The following is an 18429-nucleotide window of genomic DNA, read 5'->3' on the forward strand; positions in this document are numbered from 1 at the left end:
TGGCAGACGACCCCCTGCGGCCCGTCTCCACCAGGCGTGGCCGTCCTTCACTTTATTTTAACTTATTTCCGAGCGGAAGGAGCGGGGAGAGAAGCGTCCATGACGACAGCCGCTGAGGGGCCGCCTCCTGCACGCCCCGCCCTGGGGATCGGGTCCCCACCCCGGCAGGTGGCCGCCGGGAATCGCACCCTGACCTCCTGGGCATAGGTCGGCGCTCACCCTCTGAGCGGGCCGCCGGCGAGGCCTGGGTTTCTTCTCCCCGCGGCCGGGTCTGCACCACGGGGGCCGCCACGGGACCGCTCTGTCCTCGCAGGTGCTGGACGTGGGCTGGCCCGAGCTGCACGCGCCGCCGCTGGACAAGGTGTGCGCCATCTGCAAGGCGCAGGAGTCCTGGCTGCACGGCAACCCGCAGCGCGTGGTGGTCATCCACTGCCGGGTGAGCCCCGGGCGGGGGCCGGTGGGGGCGCCCTCCCCTCTCAGAACCCCTCCTGGCCCCGGGGTGGGGGCGCCCTCCCCTCTCAGAACCCCTCCTGGCCCCGGGGTGGGGGCGCCCTCCCCTCTCAGAACCCCTCCTGGGCCGGGGTGGGGGTGCCCTCCCCTCTCAGAACCCCTCCCGGCCCCAGGGTGGGGGTGGGGGTGCCCCCCCCTCAGAACCCCTCCTGGCCCCGGGGTAGGGGTGGGGGTGGGGGTGCCCCCCCCCTCAGAACCCCTCCCGGCCCCAGGGTGGGGGTGGGGGTGCCCCCCCCCTCAGAACCCCTCCTGGCCCCGGGGTAGGGGTGGGGGTGGGGGTGCCCCCCCCCTCAGAACCCCTCCCAGCCCCGGGGTGGGGGCGCCCTCCCCTCACAGAACCCCTCCGGCCCAGGCGGCGGGGGGCAGGTCTGTGGGCCTCAGAGAGGAAGGGCCCGGTGAGCAGACGTCCCTTCTCCAGGGAGCTCCCCTTTAAAGAAGGGAAGGGTGCTCCCGAGTGTGCTGCTCGGACTCACCCCCCGGCCCTGCACCCCGAGTTCTGGTCACTGACTGGACCTTGTGGGCAGGACGCCAGCCCAATGGGGACCTGACGTGTGCGTCCTCGCGGGGTGTCCGAGGCGGCTGTGGGAGGGCGGCACCCCCCCTCCCCCCCGTCCCCAGATGCCCCAGCAGCAACCCGCCTCCGCCCTGGGCCCCCCGCATGCGCGCCCCTGTCGCCCGGGGCTGCTGGCCCCTCACGCTGGCGCCCTGTCCTGCCCAGCCGCGGGGCGGGCGCGGGAACACTGGCTCCTGTCTCCTCAGGGCGGGAAGGGGCGCATCGGCGTGGTGATCGCCTGCTACATGCACTTCACCAACGTCTCCGCCAGGTACGGGGCACCTGCAGGGCGGGGCGGGCGGGGGGCTGGGCGGGCCTGCCCTCTGCGTCCCCGGGGACGACGTGTGCCCGCGTGGGACACGCTGACAGCCCCCTGAGCCTGGGACACCCCGTGAGAGCCCTGCCACCCCCAGGCTGCAGGGGCGGCACCCCGTGTTTAACACAGGAGCCGAGCGGCTCCGGGAACGGCGCTGCAGAGCGATGGCCGCGCTGGGTGTGCACACGGCCAGCCCGGGGCACTTGCATCCTGTCCCTCGAGTCCCCAGGAGGCGCGGTCAGGGCTCCCACCGACAGAGGAGGACATGGCTGGTGGTCGGGCGCTGGCTCTCGGGGCTGGAAGAGCCGTCCCCCGCGCCCCCCTCACGGGAGCACTGCCAGCTATGGGGCCGCGGGCCAGCCACCCGCCGAGCCAGCGCGCAGGGCGCCCCAAGTCCCGGTGAGAGGCTCGTCCCCACGGCCCCCTGCACGGTCCTGGCGTCTCAATGGCCACTTTGTGCCGCTGCGTCCGTCCGTCCAGGAAACAGAAGCCGGTTCAGGGGAGCCGCCAGCCCCCTCCTCCCCAGCAGAGGCGGACCCGCTCCCACTGTTTTCCCTGGAAACGCGGGGGCTGGAGGCCCTGGATAATGGGCCCTGTGTGCCGGCTCCCGGCTCGCCCAGCCCTCGGCGAGGCCGGAGGCACTTGGACGGGGACCAGGTTCCCTCCCGGCGGCCCCTGCACAGAGCCCCCGTGTTCCTGCCCCAACAACGCGGCTCTGTCTGGACCCCGACCGCCCGGGGGGGGGGGGGGGGCCTGGTGGGGTTGGAAATGAGGAGACCCAGAGCTTCCTCGCGCGTCCCCCACATGCGGACTGAGAGCCACCTGTCCGAGCCGTCGCGCACGCGGTTCGGCCACACGGCCCCGCGGAGGACACGCCTGCCCCGGGACGGGTTTGTGTGGCTCCTTGTGCTGTTGCTCGGGGGGCACCGAGTGCAGCAGCAGGACGGGCAGCCGGAGCGGCAGGGCTGGGTGCCCGTCGGGGGCACCAAGGGACAGCTCAGAGCCTTGGCAACCAGCTCGCTCCCTCATCGTCTCCTGACGCCCGTGGGGGGTGGGCGGGGGGCGGGGAGCTGCACAGCTGGCTCTGTCCCACGAGGAGGTCACAATGTCAGCCTTTGCCGGGGCTGCCTGACCACGGGCCCCAGATTCTCTCAGGACGGGGGTGGGACCTCCGGCTGCGGCTGGATCAGGCCCTCAGGGCATTGGGTCCGGCCCCGCCGGGACATGGGGGTTAATGGCACACCGACCAAGTGCAGCCACTGACGTAAGCGGGTGACTGTGTGGCCCGGAGGATGGTAGACGCACCCACGGGGCCCTCGGCAGAAGGTGGCTCCCCACCCGCCCACCCCGGCCCCAGCCCCTCCGCGCCGCCACCGGGGCAGCAGAGCCACAGCGGGCCCGTCACGACTGGGCCTCAGGGTCACTCCCGAAGCGTCCAGGGAGCGGGAAGAGCATCCGCCACCAGCTCCTGGAGACACGCGTGGGAGGCAGGGCCCGCTCACAGCACAACACGGATGACCACGCCGGCCGAGCGCGAGCACCAGCCGCGGTCACCAAAACAAGGGGCTTCCAGACAAGGGGCGCGGGGCTTTTCTACGAACCCGTGGTCTCAGCATGTGGAAGCCGGTGCCCCGGGCACCGCCACGTCGGGACCCAGCCCCTCCGGTGGACGCGCAGCTGCGGCCCGTGTGGGCCCAGTGGGGTGGCCACCACCCTCCCGTCCGCTCGGTACCTCCGGCCTGGCCCCTGCCCTGGCCCCCACGTTTCTCTAAGCAGAGGCCACACGCGGACCCGGTTTTCCGGGAAGCTCTGGGCTGCCGTGAGCCTCGTGACGCCGTCTGACCCTCACATTCCACGGGCTGTGCTGAAGTCGGGGGGCGGGGGGGCAGGGCCTGTGCCCGGGAGGGGTTCCCGGAGGAGCCAGCGCGGAATGAGTCACGTCACAAACAGCCGTGCCGCCCGAGGGCCTCGTCAGCTCCTCCCGGCGGCGCGTGTTCTGACCTCTGAGTGTGTCAGGCTGTGACTCCCCGTGGGCACCCGGCCATCCCTGTGTCATCTGTGTTGTACGAGCAGGGCCCTGCCTCCCACACGTGTCTCCAGGAGCTGTGGGTCCCGAACATGCCTTTGGGACACGGTGGGGTGGCCTCAGGCACGTCCACTCCCGTGACGCTGACATGTGGTCCGCCCGCCAGTCTCGCCCAGAGCCTCGAAGCGGCAGGGCTGGGTGCCCGTCGGGGGCACCAAGGGACAGCTCAGAGCCTTGGCAACCGGGCTCGCTCTCTCATCGTCTCCCGATGCCCATGGGGGGCGGGCGGGGGGGCTGCGCAGCTGGCTCTGTCCCATGAGGAGGTCACAACTTCAGCCTTTGCCAGGGCTGCCTGACCCGGCGCCCCCTGGGGCCGTGTGGTGGTCGGCGGGGGCCACAGCCCTGGGCGGGGGCTGCTGTCTCCTACGGGGTGTGGGCCTGCAGCTGGGCCCACTGTGGCCTCGGCGTGTCTGTGGGGACGTGGGTCCGGGGAGAGAGCTAAGGTGGATCGCGTGGTGCCGCAAAAAACAGGGACCTTGTGGGTGCCGGCCCAGCGCAGCCCAGGACGTGTCTGTCACCAGCCTCTGCCGCGTCCGCGCGTGGGTTGTGACACGCTGTCTCTCCTCCCCAGCGCCGACCAGGCCCTCGACAGGTTCGCCATGAAGAAGTATTACGACGATAAGGTCTCGGCCCTGATGCAGCCCTCCCAGAAGCGGTACGTGTGTCCCGGCCAGCGTGGACGGCCAGGGAGGTGACAGGTGGAGGCGCGCAGGCCGACGGCCCCTGAGCAGCCAGGAGTGGGACGGCGGGCTTGCTGGTAGCCAGGAGTGGGACGGCGGGCTTGCTGGTGCCAGAGGCAGGGCCGCCCTCCTGCTGACCTGGCGGCTCTGACATGAGCCCCTGGATGAGAGGGGAGGCGTGTGGAGCCCTGGTGGCCAGGCCTCTGGTCCTGGGTTCCCCCAGCCCCGCAACGCACCCCCAATCCCCGCCCGCGACCTCGGGCGCTCCTCCTGTTTGTTCTGGAACAGCAGAGGAGCTGCTTGCCCCCGGGAGGGTGGGAGCACCAGGAAAGGGACCCAGCGGAGCCCAAGGTCTCCTCACACCTCCCTCAGAGGAGCGCTGGCAGCCGGTGGCCGAACGTGGTTTTTAACGTTTACAGAAAAGCCCTGTTGGGCGCTTCCTGCACACATCCAGCCGCTTATTTTGAACTAATGGAGCGCAGTGCGTGCATTGCAGGCGTAACTTAGAGGGTTTTTTTTTTCAATATAAGTGAGGCTGAGCCTGCTGGTGGTTCGGTCGGAGGGCGGCCGTCCTGGGCGGGGGCAGACCCACGTCATGGTCGGATATTGGGGGGTTTCCTTGTGCTTGGAGTCAGGCCCCCCGGGAGGAGGGGGGGCCGTGGTCCGGCAGCATCAGGCATGGCAGGCTGGGCCCCTGCTCCGGTCCCTGACACACCCCGGGCCCCAGGGCCCAGCGAGGGAACATCCCGTTAATTGTTTTTATTTTTTTTTAATATATTTTTATTGACTTCAGAGAGAGAAGAAGGGAGAGGGAAAGAGATAGGAACATCCATGACGAGAGAGAATCCTGGATCGGCTGCCTCCCGCATGCCCCACACAGGGGATCGAGCCCACAACCCGGGCCTGTGCCCTGACCGGGAATGGAACCGTGACCTCCTGGTTCCTAGGTTGATGCTCAACCACTGAGTGACGCCGGCCGGGCAGAAACGTCCATGTAGAGCCGTTCCCCTGACGGTCACGTGCACATGCGAGACGTGCAGGCCCCACCGGAGACACACGGGCTGCATGGCCCAGGCCCCCTCCCTCTGGTCCCACACGGGCATGGGCCATGAGGTGCCACCTGGGGCGCTCACTGCCTGCGCCTTGCAGGTACGTCCAGTTTCTCAGCGGGCTGCTGTCGGGGACGGTGAAGATGAATGCCTCACCTCTGTTCCTGCATTTCGTCATCCTGCACGGTACCCCCAACTTCGACACGGGCGGGGGTGAGTGTCCCTGCACTGGGCGGGCATCGAGGTCCCCTGTCCCTGCACTGGGTGGGCATTGAGATCCCCTGTCCCCACTGGGCGGGCATTGAGATCCCCTGTCCCTGCACTGGGCGGGCGTCGAGATCCCCTGTCCCCACTGGGCGGGCGTCGAGATCCCCTGTCCCCACTGGGCGGGCGTCGAGATCCCCTGTCCCCACTGGGCGGGCATTGAGATCCCCTGTCCCCACTGGGCGGGCATTGAGATCCCCTGTCCCCACTGGGCGGGCATTGAGATCCCCTGTCCCCACTGGGCGGGCATCGAGATCCCCTGTCCCCACTGGGCGGGCATCGAGATCCCCTGTCCCCACTGGGCGGGCGTCGAGATCCCCTGTCCCCACGGGGCGGGCATCGAGATTCCCTGTCCCTGCACTGGGCGGGCGTCGAGATCCCCTGTCCCCACGGGGCGGGCGTCGAGATCCCCTGTCCCCACGGGGCGGGCGTCGAGATCCCCTGTCCCCACGGGGCGGGCGTCGAGGTCCCCTGTTCCTGCACTGGGCGGGCGTGGAGATCCCCTGTCCCCACTGGGCGGGCGTCGAGATCCCCTGTCCCCACGGGGCGGGCGTCGAGATCCCCTGTCCCCACGGGGCGGGCGTCGAGATCCCCTGTCCCTGCACAGGGCGGCCACCCTCCATCCTGAGGCCCAGGCCCCGGTCAGGACTGGACAGGCCACCTGTGTGTGTGGTGGGTCACTCGCTTCCCAGGAAGGACAAACAGCCCAGGGGACCCCGGGCCCCTCACGTTGCCGTCCGACGGCGACGCTGCGTCCACCCGGAGGCAGCTGGCGGGCGCCGTCTCGTGCACCTTTCTCCCGGTCACCCTCCCCGCAGTCCGGCGTGGTTCCTCGCACTCACGGAAGATTTACACCCCCCTCCCTTCCTCTCCCTCCCTCCCCACCTCCTGCAGCGTGCCGGCCCTTCCTGAAGCTGTACCAGGCCATGCAGCCCGTCTACACCTCGGGGATCTAGTAAGTGCGCCGGCCTCGGGGGCTTGTGCGGGAGGGGCATCGGCGGGGCCGTGGTCAGTCTCCTCGCTGGCTGGTGCGTCCCCGCCAGCTTCCCTGCCGCCACACCGCCTGGCTGGCTGTCCGGCTCACCGTGGGGCGTGGACGGCGGGCGGGGCCCCACTGCTGTGGGGAAGGAAGCACGGCCGCCTGTGGCAGCCTTTACGGGCGGCCTTTCTCTGCCCTTTGCATTTGGAGAGGATCGATGCACATTCTCAGAACTTTCTTTTCTTTCTACTACGTTTTTATTGACTTCGGAGAGGAAGGGAGAGAGAGAGAGAGAGAGAGAGAGAGAGAGAGAGAGAGAGAGAGAGAGAGAGAGAGAGAGAAAGAAATATCATTGATGAGAGAGTCATGGATCCGCTGCCTCCTGCACGCCCCACACTGGGGATCGAGCCCGCACAACCTGGGCCTGTGCCCTGACTGGGAATTGAACTGTGACGTCCTGGTTTGTAGGTTGATGCTTAACCACTGAGCAACACCGGCCGGACCATGCTCAGAATCTGTGCCCGTTCTGGACTGTTTGGTGTTGGCCTAGCGCAGGGGTGGGCAAACTTTTTGACTCGAGGGCCACAATGGGTTCTTAAACTGGACCGGAGGGCGGGAACAAAAGCATGGATGGAGTGTTTGTGTGAACTAATATAAATTCAAAGTAAAGGAGCGGAGGGGAGAGCAAGAGAACCCTCCGCTCTTTCGGCTCCGCGGGCCGGATGGAACAGCCGAACGGGCCGGATCCGGCCCGCGGGCCATAGTTTGCCCACGGCTGTCTTAGGTGCACGAATGGGTTCGGGCCGCAGCCCCTTGGAGGCCTCATCGGGGCACCTTCTTGCTGAACTGCCCCTCCCCCCTCCTTCCCAGGCTCTGGGTTTTCAGTGTGAGGAGCACAGTCCTTAACCACTGGGGAGCCTGGCTTCTTCACGGGAGGCCCGGGGCTTGCCCCGTGTTTATAGCAGCTCCCGTCCCATCTCTGCAGGCCTCCCCGGCCCATTACAGCCACGAGCCCCTCGTGTTCAGCTGGTCCTACGTCAGACTTCCAAGCGCCCCTTCCATTTGAATATTGGGGTTATCGACCCATCGATGAGTAGCTGATGAAGTGGCCACTTCCCTGGGGTCTGACTTGGGAAGGTTGCGCCCCCCCTCGCCTCCCCGTGCGCCCCCTCGCTCCCCCTCCCATCCCCCAGGAAGAGCTGCTGTGTTATGGCCTCCGTTTTCTCCTTTTCCTCGTGTGGCTGCGTTTGCAAGGGTTTCTCCTCTTAGGAGAAGCTAAGCCAGGGGTGGGCAAACTTTTTGACTCGAGGGCCACCATGGGTTCTTAAACTGGACCGGAGGGCCGGAACAAAAGCATGGATGGAGTGTTTGTGTGAACTAATATAAATTCAAAGTAAAGGAGCGGAGGGGAGAGCAAGAGAACCGGATAGAACAGCCGGATCCGGCCCGCGGGCCGTCGTTTGCCCACGGCTGGCCTAGCGTCTTGTGAATATTCATGGAAAATGAGGCAAAAAGTGTCCTCGCCTCCGTGTCGCCCTGAAAACCACCTGCTCTCGTTTCTGACCCGCTGGACCCAGGCCGGGGCCAGCGCCCCCTCCGCTAATTCCAGAGGCCAAGGCGTGGGCACCGTGTCCTGCCGCGTGCCCCTGCCCTCCGGGGTGGCCTGCGGCCCCTGCCGAGGCCTCGGCACCTGCCCGCCGGCAGCTTCCGCTCCTGAGCCTTGTCCCCGAGGCCCCCAGGAGCTGGCCGGGCTTCGGGATGTTGGAGGAACGTCTGAGTTTTCAGTTCTCGGGTTGCTTTTCTCGAAACGCCTTCCTCCCTGAAACCCTGAGGTGACGTGACCATCGCCTCCTTGTTTTTCCAAAGCAACGTCGGCCCCGAAAACCCGAGTCGCATCTACATCGCCATCGAGCCGGCCCAGCTCCTGAAAGGGGACGTCATGGTGAGTGCTGGCCCCGCCTGCGCCCGTGGCCGCCGCGCGGGGGAAAGTCACCCTAAGACAGTGATGGTGAACCTTGGCCGCAGAAACCTGTGGGTAGGGGAGAAGTAGGCCATTGCCCCAAGGCAGTTGGTTAATCTGAGGGGAGCCACTTACCAAACGGGACGGAGTCTATCCCCGCCGCTCAGAATGTGTCAGCCACTGCACCCCTCCCCACGGCCACGTTCACGGCCACGTGGTAGGTGTCAGCCACTGCACCCCTCCCCACGGCCACATTCACGGCCACTCGATGCGTGTCAACCACTGCCCTCCCCACGGCCATATTCACGGCCACTCGATGTGTGTCAGCCACTGCACCCCTCCCCACGGCCACGTACACGGCCACTCGATGCGTGTCAGCCACTGCACCCCTCCCCACGGGCCACGTTCACGGCCACTCGATGCGTGTCAGCCACTGCACCCCTCCCCACGGGCCACGTTCACGGCCACTCGATGCGTGTCAGCCACTGCGCTCCCCACGGCCACATTCACGGCCACTTGATGTGTGTCAGCCACTGCCCTCCCCACGGCCACATTCACGGCCACTCGATGCGTGTCAGCCACTGCGCTCCCCACGGCCACATTCACGGCCACTCGATGCGTGTCAGCCACTGCACCCCTCCCCACGGGCCACGTTCACGGCCACTCGATGCGTGTCAGCCACTGCACCCCTCCCCACGGGCCACGTTCACAGCCACTCGATGCGTGTCAGCCACTGCGCTCCCCACGGCCACGTACACGGCCACTCGATGCGTGTCAGCCACTGCCCTCCCCACGGCCACATTCACGGCCACGTGGTAGGTGTCAGCCACTGCCCTCCCCACGGCCACATTCACGGCCACTCGATGTGTGTCAGTCACTGCCCTCCCCACGGCCATATTCACGGCCACTCGATGCGTGTCAGTCACAGCCCTTCCCACGGCCACATTCACGGCCACGTGGTAGGTGTCAGCCACTGCCCTCCCCACGGCCACATTCACGGCCACTTCATGTGTGTCAGTCACTGCCCTCCCCACGGCCATATTCACGGCCACTCGATGTGTGTCAGTCACAGCCCTCCCCACGGCCACATTCACGGCCACTCGATGCGTGTCAGCCACTGCCCTCCCCACGGCCACATTCACGGCCACATGGTAGGTGTCAGCCACTGCGCTCCCCACGGCCACATTCCTGACCATGAGGTGCAGCCTTTGTTGATCAGAGTCCTTTCCGGGGAGGATATAAACCGTGGATCTGCCATTAGGAGCCGAGTGTGAGAGACAGCGGGGGCATCGCAGGGCGGCTAATGCTCACATGAGGATTCTCGAGCCAGTTCTGATTCCTGGGGCTGGTTCTCAGGTGAGACCAGCTGTCCCATCGTTGCCTGTCATGCATCTTGACTATGGAACATGTCATGCGTGTGAATAGAAAATGTCATGCGTGTGAATAGAAAACGTCATGCGTGTGAAGGATTCTGGGAGACGTGTGCATAGAGTAGCTTTGTGCGGCTTGTGTGGCCCAGAACAGGCCCAGGGACAGCTTTTTGTTTTATCACAAACGACTTGTTCATCGTTTGAGGATTCTCATGAATTTCCCCTAAAAATATGGGTTTAAGACCGTTTCCTAGTGGTCGCGAACTCCCATCTTGTCCCACCGGAATTCTCACAGTATCAAGTCAGTGGGGTCAGGAGGACACAGACCCCTGGGCACACTCACACCCTGGGCACCCACACCCTGGGCACCCACACCACAGGCACACCCACACCCTGGGCACACCCTGGGCACCCACACCACAGGCACACCCACACCCTGCACACACTTACCAGGGGAGCAGCCTCCCCAGCCACTGAAAGGGAGGGACGCACTGAAGGGAGGGGCCTGCGGGAGGGAGGGGTGCACTAGAGGGAGGGGCCTGTGGGAGGGAGGGGTGCACTAGAGGGAGGGGCCTACGGGAGGGAGGGGTCTGCGGGAGGGAGGGGCCTGCGGGAGGGAGGGGCCTGTGGGAGGGAGGGGCGCACTGGAGGGAGGGGCCTGTGGGAGGGAGGGGTGCACTGGGGGGAGGGGCCGGCGGGAAAGGGCCCTCAGGTCCCAGGGTGCTGAGGGGATGAGAAGCTGTGAGGACAGCAGCAGAGGCCCCGCTGTTTCAAGGCACCGAGCTGAGCGCTTGGCCGTCTCCCAGCGCCCCAGCGGGAGCACTGAGGGTCCCCTCCTGTCACCCGCGTCCTCAGCCGCCCGAGGAGCCGGGACGGGAGGCGAGGTTTCTGGTGGCTGGGCTTGCTTTTTTAATTTATTTTTGTTGATTTCAGAGAGAGAGGGAACATCCATGATGAGAGAATCGTGGGCGGGCTGCCTCCTGCGCCCCCGCTGTGTCCCCCTCGCCTCTCCTGTGAGGGGCCCATCACACTGGTCAGGCCCCTGGTGACCTCCCCACCACCACCACCTCCTGGAGACACAACTCTAAACGCAGCCTCAGGCGCGGGGCAGCACTCCACCGGCCGGATCTGGGGGCACAGTTCCGCCTGCTTCCCTGTGTTCACCCAGTAAGCCCACCTGGAAGGTTCCTGGCGAGGCCGGGTTCCCTGGATTAGCCGGCACCGCCCGGGAATGGCCACCAGGCTCGCGGGCCACGCGCTCACCCCCAGCTGGACCCCACGTAGACCCACTCCCTGAGCTCGGAGAGGTGCAGGGATCTGCGGGCCAGGGGCCTGGTGTGATGGCCCAGGCGGAGGGTCCATCTGCAGGTTCCTAGGTGGGGGCGGGGCTCCCGGGCACAGCCAAGGACCAGGGGCCAGGGTGTCGCCGGGCAGGGGCCCCTGAGGTCCAGCCTATGCTGCTGTGCAAATCCCAGGGCTGGTCCCTCCTGAAAATGACCTGAGGAATCAGCACAGGAAGGAAAAATGCTGGGGCATTCCCGGGAGCGGGATGGGCGCGTCCCAGGAGGGGGTGGGCGTGTCCCGGGAGCGAGGAGGGCGTGTCCCTGGAATGGGGTGTCCCGGGAGTGAAGTGGGCGTGTCCCTGGAATGGAGTGGGCGTGTCCCTGGAGTGAAGTGGGTGTGTCCCGGGAGTAAAGTGGGCGTGTCCCTGGAGTGAGGTGGGCGTGTCCCAGGAGCGGGGAGGGCGTGTCCCGGGAGCAGCAGGCCCTTTGGCTGCTGAGTCTCTGAGAGGCAGGACAGGTACCGGTGCCCCTCCAGTCACCTCTCTGGGTCCCCGTGACCCGCGGCCACACGTGTGTGCTCCATGCGCCTGCCGGGCCCGCGTTTGGCCGGGGCGGCACCTCTGCAGGTGGCGAAAGCGGCCGCGTGGGGTGAGCACGGGCCTTTCTGGGGAAGGTTCAGGTGCGCGGCCTTTGGTTTTCCATCCAGAGCGCGGTGGCAGCCGAGGCCCTTGGAGAGGCCCCTGAGCCGCAGGGCAGGCTGTCCCCACCCCCCACCCCCGCCCTGGCCCTGCACCACGCTGGCTAGCTGGCTCGGGGAGGGGTGGGAAAGTGACAGGGCGAGTGTAGCTGTGCTTGTCACTCCTTCAACCCCTGGGCCAGCGTGGGTGACGCCGCCCGCCGCGCCCGCACACCTGGCGCTGAAGGTCAGCCTCGCTCCCCGGCGGGAGGGGCAGGGCTCGGGCGCTCGGTAAACACGCGGGCGTTATGTAACCCGGTGAGGAATGCGTGGGGCAGGCCCGTGGGAGCCTGGCCAGCTCCAGAGCCCGCTCGCTGGTAAACACGTCCCGTCCTGCGTGTCTCATCCTGTGCCCGCTGCGGCTCCTGCCCCGGCTGCAGGCTGCAGGCTCCGGTCGGGGCGCTCCCAGGACCCCCGGGAGCACAGAGACCATTGCGCGCTGCTTCCGGCGAGCGCCGGGGAAAGGGAGGGCGTACCTCTCCCTGCACGTGGCTCCAAGCGGCTGTTACGGGGCCTCCCCTGTCCCCCCACCGCCCCGCTTCCTGCCTGTGTGTCCTTCTCCCTGACTCCCTGGGCCTGCTGGGCTGGGTCTCCTCCGCCCGAGGTCTCAGCGCTGGGGCCTCAGGTGTGTTTCCGGGGCAGCAGCACCTGCTGACTCTCCTGCGGGGATGAAGGGCGAGCGGAGCCTGAGTCATCGGCTCGGTGGAACCGGGGCGCGTGCCGCGGGGAGGCGCGGGGAGGACCAGCCAGCCCGCTGCGGTGGGCGCTTGCTCGGGAGACATTCCTGAGGCCTGTCTAGACAGCCACCGCACAGCTGGTGAAACGGCTGACTCCCTCCCAGTCAGGGTGCGCCGGGGGTCCCCCAGTTTTTGCGGTCTGTGTTGCCAGTGGAAGCTGAGATGATTCGGGGGGCGGGGGGGTGGGGTGCGTCTGGGGAGGCTGGCCTAGGGTGTGGGGGGCAGGACTGGCCGACCCTGACGGGGCAGGTGCTCCAGGCGGCCCTCCAGCCCCGTCCCTGGGCCCAGGTGCTTGGCTGCTGTGGATGGAGACGAGGAGTGGAGCTGCCCGACGCGGCCCAGGGATTCAGCGGGGCTGAGAGACACCAGCACCTGCAAACAGCAGCTCAGGGTCCCACGGGTCAGACCCTCACGCAGGGACCTGCCCCCATGCGTGCCCGTCACCACTCAGAGGTCATTCACCCCGGGCACGGCCAGGTCACATGTGGCTGTTAGCGAGCGAGGCTGGAGGGTGTGTGTGCTGCCCCCACAGCCGCTGCCCCCTCAGCCCCCACGTTCTAGCAGTTCACCCTCAGACACGCGCTAGCCTCACAGACCGTCTCTGCCTTCCTCTCTCTGTCTCCCCCCCATCTCCTGCCTTCCTCTCTCTGTCTCTCCCCCCATCTCCTGCCTTCCTCTGTCTGTCTCTCCCCCCGGCATCTCCTGCCTTCCTCTCTGTCTCCCCCCATCTCCTGCCTTCCTCTCTCTCTCTGTCTCTCCCCCCATCTCCTGCCTTCCTCTCTCTGTGTCTCCCCCATCTCCTGCCTTCCTCTCTCTGTGTCTCCCCCATCTCCTGCCTTCCTCTCTCTGTGTCTCCCCCATCTCCTGCCTTCCTCTCTCTCTCTGTCTCTCCCCCCATCTCCTGCCTTCCTCTCTCTGTGTCTCCCCCCATCTCCTGCCTTCCTCTCTCTGTGTCTCCCCCATCTCCTGCCTTCCTCTCTCTGTCTCTCCCCCCATCTCCTGCCTTCCTCTCTCTGTCTCCCCCCATCTCCTGCCTTCCTCTCTCTGTCTCCCCCCATCTCCTGCCTTCCTCTCTCTGTGTCTCCCCCATCTCCTGCCTTTCTCTCTCTGTGTCTCCCCCATCTCCAGCCTTCCTCTCTCTCTCTGTCTCCCCCCATCTCCTGCCTTCCTCTCTCTGTCTCCCCCATCTCCTGCCTTCCTCTCTCTGTCTCCCCCCCATCTCCTGCCTTCCTCTCTCTGTCTCTCCCCCCATCTCCTGCCTTCCTCTCTGTCTCTCCCCCCATCTCCTGCCTTCCTCTCTCTGTCTCTCCCCCATCTCCTGCCTTCCTCTCTGTCTCTCCCCCCATCTCCTGCCTTCCTCTCTCTGTCTCTCCCCCCATCTCCTGCCTTCCTCTCTGTCTCTCCCCCCATCTCCTGCCTTCCTCTCTCTGTCTCTCCCCCCATCTCCTGCCTTCCTCTCTCTGTCTCTCCCCCCATCTCCTGCCTTCCTCTCTCTGTCTCCCCCCCATCTCCTGCCTTCCTCTCTCTGTCTCTCCCCCCATCTCCTGCCTTCCTCTCTCTGTCTCTCCCCCCATCTCCTGCCTTCCTCTCTCTGTCTCCCCCCCATCTCCTGCCTTCCTCTCTCTGTCTCTCCCCCCATCTCCTGCCTTCCTCTCTCTGTCTCCCCCCCATCTCCTGCCTTCCTCTCTCTGTCTCTCCCCCCATCTCCTGCCTTCCTCTCTCTGTCTCTCCCCCCATCTCCTGCCTTCCTCTCTCTGTCTCTCCCCCCATCTCCTGCCTTCCTCTCTCTGTCTCCCCCCCATCTCCTGCCTTCCTCTCTCTGTCTCTCCCCCCATCTCCTGCCTTCCTCTCTCTGTCTCTCCCCCCATCTCCTGCCTTCCTCTCTCTGTCTCCCCCCCATCTCCTGCCTTCCTCTCTCTGTGTCTCCCCCATCTCCTGCCTTCCTCTCTCTGTCTCTCCCCCCATCTCCTGCCTTCCTCTCTCTGTCTCTCCCCCCATCTCCTGCCTTCCTCTCTCTGTCTCCCCCCCATCTCCTGCCTTCCTCTCTCTGTCTCTCCCCCCATCTCCTGCCTTCCTCTCTCTGTGTCTCTCCCCATCTCCTGCCTTCCTCTCTCTGTGTCTCCCCCATCTCCTGCCTTCCTCTCTCTGTGTCTCCCCCATCTCCTGCCTTCCTCTCTCTGTCTCTCCCCCCATCTCCTGCCTTCCTCTCTCTGTCTCCCCCCCATCTCCTGCCTTCCTCTCTCTGTCTCCCCCCCATCTCCTGCCTTCCTCTCTCTGTGTCTCCCCCCATCTCCTGCCTTCCTCTCTCTGTGTCTCCCCCATCTCCTGCCTTCCTCTCTCTGTGTCTCCCCCCATCTCCTGCCTTCCTCTCTCTGTCTCCCCCCCATCTCCTGCCTTCCTCTCTCTGTCTCTCCCCCCATCTCCTGCCTTCCTCTCTCTGTCTCCCCCCCATCTCCTGCCTTCCTCTCTCTGTCTCTCCCCCCATCTCCTGCCTTCCTCTCTCTGTCTCTCCCCCCATCTCCTGCCTTCCTCTCTCTGTCTCCCCCCCATCTCCTGCCTTCCTCTCTCTGTCTCTCCCCCCATCTCCTGCCTTCCTCTCTCTGTCTCCCCCCCATCTCCTGCCTTCCTCTCTCTGTCTCTCCCCCCATCTCCTGCCTTCCTCTCTCTGTCTCTCCCCCCATCTCCTGCCTTCCTCTCTCTGTCTCTCCCCCCATCTCCTGCCTTCCTCTCTCTGTCTCCCCCCCATCTCCTGCCTTCCTCTCTCTGTCTCTCCCCCCATCTCCTGCCTTCCTCTCTCTGTCTCTCCCCCCATCTCCTGCCTTCCTCTCTCTGTCTCCCCCCCATCTCCTGCCTTCCTCTCTCTGTGTCTCCCCCATCTCCTGCCTTCCTCTCTCTGTCTCTCCCCCCATCTCCTGCCTTCCTCTCTCTGTCTCTCCCCCCATCTCCTGCCTTCCTCTCTCTGTCTCCCCCCCATCTCCTGCCTTCCTCTCTCTGTCTCTCCCCCCATCTCCTGCCTTCCTCTCTCTGTGTCTCTCCCCATCTCCTGCCTTCCTCTCTCTGTGTCTCCCCCATCTCCTGCCTTCCTCTCTCTGTGTCTCCCCCATCTCCTGCCTTCCTCTCTCTGTCTCTCCCCCCATCTCCTGCCTTCCTCTCTCTGTCTCCCCCCCATCTCCTGCCTTCCTCTCTCTGTCTCCCCCCCATCTCCTGCCTTCCTCTCTCTGTGTCTCCCCCCATCTCCTGCCTTCCTCTCTCTGTGTCTCCCCCATCTCCTGCCTTCCTCTCTCTGTGTCTCCCCCCATCTCCTGCCTTCCTCTCTCTGTCTCCCCCCCATCTCCTGCCTTCCTCTCTCTGTCTCTCCCCCCATCTCCTGCCTTCCTCTCTCTGTCTCTCCCCCCATCTCCTGCCTTCCTCTCTCTGTGTCTCCCCCCATCTCCTGCCTTCCTCTCTCTCTGTGTTTCTGTGTCTCCCCCCCATCGCCTGCCTTCCTCTCCCTCCCTCCCTGTTCCCCCCCCCCCATCTCTCTCTAACCGCAGCCCATGCGTACGCATGCTGTACATACATGCGCGAGTGACCACCTGCTTCTTTTGTGGAAACACGGAGCGGTCAGACGACCGAAAAGCTTCCTCACCAGCATTGGTTGATGTTGAGGAGAAAGGCCATGGATCCCACAAGGCACATGTCTCCCCAGGAGACTGCCTTCCGGGGCGTCTGCACGGCCGGGGTGGCCATCTGAGGACTGAGAACTGGGCATTGTGCACCGGGGCTCCCCGGGGACGGCCCGGCGTAACCTGTGCCCCCCCAGCCCACCTGGCTCTGCTCCCAGCACAGCCCCAGCCCAGGCAGCGGGGAGGGGGCGGTCCCTGCAGCCTCCGCTCTCTCCCCAGGTGAAGTGCTACCACAAGAAGTACCGCTCGGCCACCCGGGACGTCATCTTCCGCCTGCAGTTCCACACGGGCGCCGTGCAGGGCTGCGGCCTGGTGTTCGGGAAGCAGGACCTGGACAGCGCCTGCCAGGGTGAGGCCCGCGGGTGCCTGTGGGATTCTCTCTCCTCCCGCCCTCCCCCTAACGACCCAGTGGACCGAACTGGGACCAGTGCCAGGGAGGACTGACACCTGCCCCACTCAGAAGGCGTTCTAGAGAAACCGAGCTGCCGACGTTTCCGAGCCGGGCGCTGGGGCGGCCCTCAGGCCGCGTGTCCCTGTCGGGCGGTGGGGACGCCGGCCTCCGTGGCCCTGTCCCTCGCCCCCCCTCCCCCCCCCCGCGTGCATGCTGAAGTCGCTCTCTGTTGCAGATGACCGCTTTCCCGCCAGCGGGAAGATCGAGCTCGTGTTCTCGGCCTCCCCGGAGAGAATTCAAGGTGGGTGCTGGGTGGGGCCTGGCCTGTGGGGGCCGGGATGGGGTCTCTGGACTGTCTCCCACCTTTGCCCGTGTTTGGAAATTTTCATGATACAGGTTTTTTTGGTTTTTTTTTATTTGTTTTGTGTGTGTGTTTTTTTTAATCCTGACCCGAGGATATTTTTCCCGTTGATTTTTAGAGAGAGTGAAGGGAGGGGGAGACAGGGAGAGAGAGACATCGATGTGAGAGACGCACATCGATCGGTTGCCTCCGATCGGCCCGGGAACCAGCCTGCAACCCAGGTACGTGCCCTCGATCGGAACCGAACCTGTGACCCTTCGGTCCCCGGCTGGCGCTGTACCCACTGAGCCACACTGTCCAGGCTCCTGATACAGGTCTTAATCGTAGGCTATTAGACCGTGGCGAGGACGGGCCACGTCCTGTCCCCTAAGCTCTGTCCCTCCTCCTGGGGCGGTTACAACAAATGTTTACTCTTCTCCTTAACCAACAACCGATGTTTCTGAAGAAGATCCGCATTCTGGAGCCGGCAAACGTTTGTGTTTCAAGGAGATTCTCCTTCTGAAATTACACTGGGAGAGCCCCCAGCCCTTTACCCTCAGGCTTATGGTTCGTCTGCACCCTGAGATCCCTGCATGTGAGCCGTTCAACCCCCCGCGTCCACTCGTGTGTGAGATGGTCGCCCTCCTGGCTCAGCCCCCCGACAGGCGGGAGCTTATGAGCCCGGCCACACGCCGTGGACTGAGGGCCAGCGCCCGCCTTCCTTTCCTGCAGCGTCGTTGCCGTGATTTGTCCGGGACGGTGGGTGGCTCGCCTGGTGATGCCAGGCCTGGAGGGCAGGGCTGACCAGGAGCGCGGCCCCATCGTCAGGCACGCGCCTGAGCCGCCGGCTCGGCTGACCGGTCCACGTCCCCGCCCCCTGCAGGCTGTGAGCATTTCCGCAGCGACCATGGCGTGAGCGTAGACTTCAACACGGCCGACCCACTGATCCGCTGGGACTCCTACGAGAACCTGGGAGCTGATGGAGAAGGTGCGTCCGGGGGTCTGGCATCGTTCCCACACGTCGGGTCAGAACGGTCCCCGAGGAGCCGGGAGGCTGGGAACCCCACCCTCTGTGTGGAGGGCAGCACCCACGCCCTTGGGGGTTCGGGGTGCTCGCGCGATCAGGCTTGGTGACTTGGGTCAGGCGCACCGTCAGTAAGACGACCAGCTAGGAGCTTCCCTGCCGGACGGTGTACAGCCTGTCGCCAGGGACCAGCTCCCCCTCCCCGCTTCCCGTTGCACACAAGGCATCAGGGTCGGGTCGGGTCGGGTCGGGCGGCCGTGGCAGCAGGCCTTCCGGTTTGTTTCTGTGTCGCCCCTTCCCCACACCTGCTCGCCGTTCACCTCAGAATGTGCCCTCTGGTTGGGGGCCGCCATGAAGCAGGGAAGGGCTGTGCGTGCGGGTTTACGGGGAGAGGCCACAGGTGATGGGTGTCAGTGGGCACAGATGTCTCCTAGGCTCCTGAGAACTCAGTGGTTCATCTCTTTCAACCAGCGACTGAGAACCAGA

At 65.6% G+C, this 18429-nt stretch overlaps 1 protein-coding gene across 9 annotated transcripts in view; it reads left to right on the forward strand.

Moving 5' to 3' along the window:
- The window catches only part of TNS3 (tensin 3), a 127636-nt gene that overhangs the window by 62200 nt on the left and 47007 nt on the right, over positions 1–18429 (forward strand). For all 9 annotated transcript variants that reach the window (XM_080666954.1, XM_080666955.1, XM_080666957.1 and 6 more), the window contains 9 exons: positions 314–436; positions 1270–1334; positions 4037–4120; positions 5295–5407; positions 6353–6413; positions 8304–8379; positions 16408–16537; positions 16815–16880; positions 17803–17907. In XM_080666954.1, coding sequence (XP_080523080.1) covers positions 314–436; positions 1270–1334; positions 4037–4120; positions 5295–5407; positions 6353–6413; positions 8304–8379; positions 16408–16537; positions 16815–16880; positions 17803–17907 — 823 coding nt within the window. The remainder of the gene's footprint in view (positions 1–313; positions 437–1269; positions 1335–4036; positions 4121–5294; positions 5408–6352; positions 6414–8303; positions 8380–16407; positions 16538–16814; positions 16881–17802; positions 17908–18429) is intronic.

This window comes from Plecotus auritus (genome assembly GCF_963455305.1).
Source record: "Plecotus auritus genome assembly, chromosome: 4".
Classification (NCBI taxonomy): Eukaryota; Metazoa; Chordata; class Mammalia; order Chiroptera; family Vespertilionidae; genus Plecotus; species Plecotus auritus.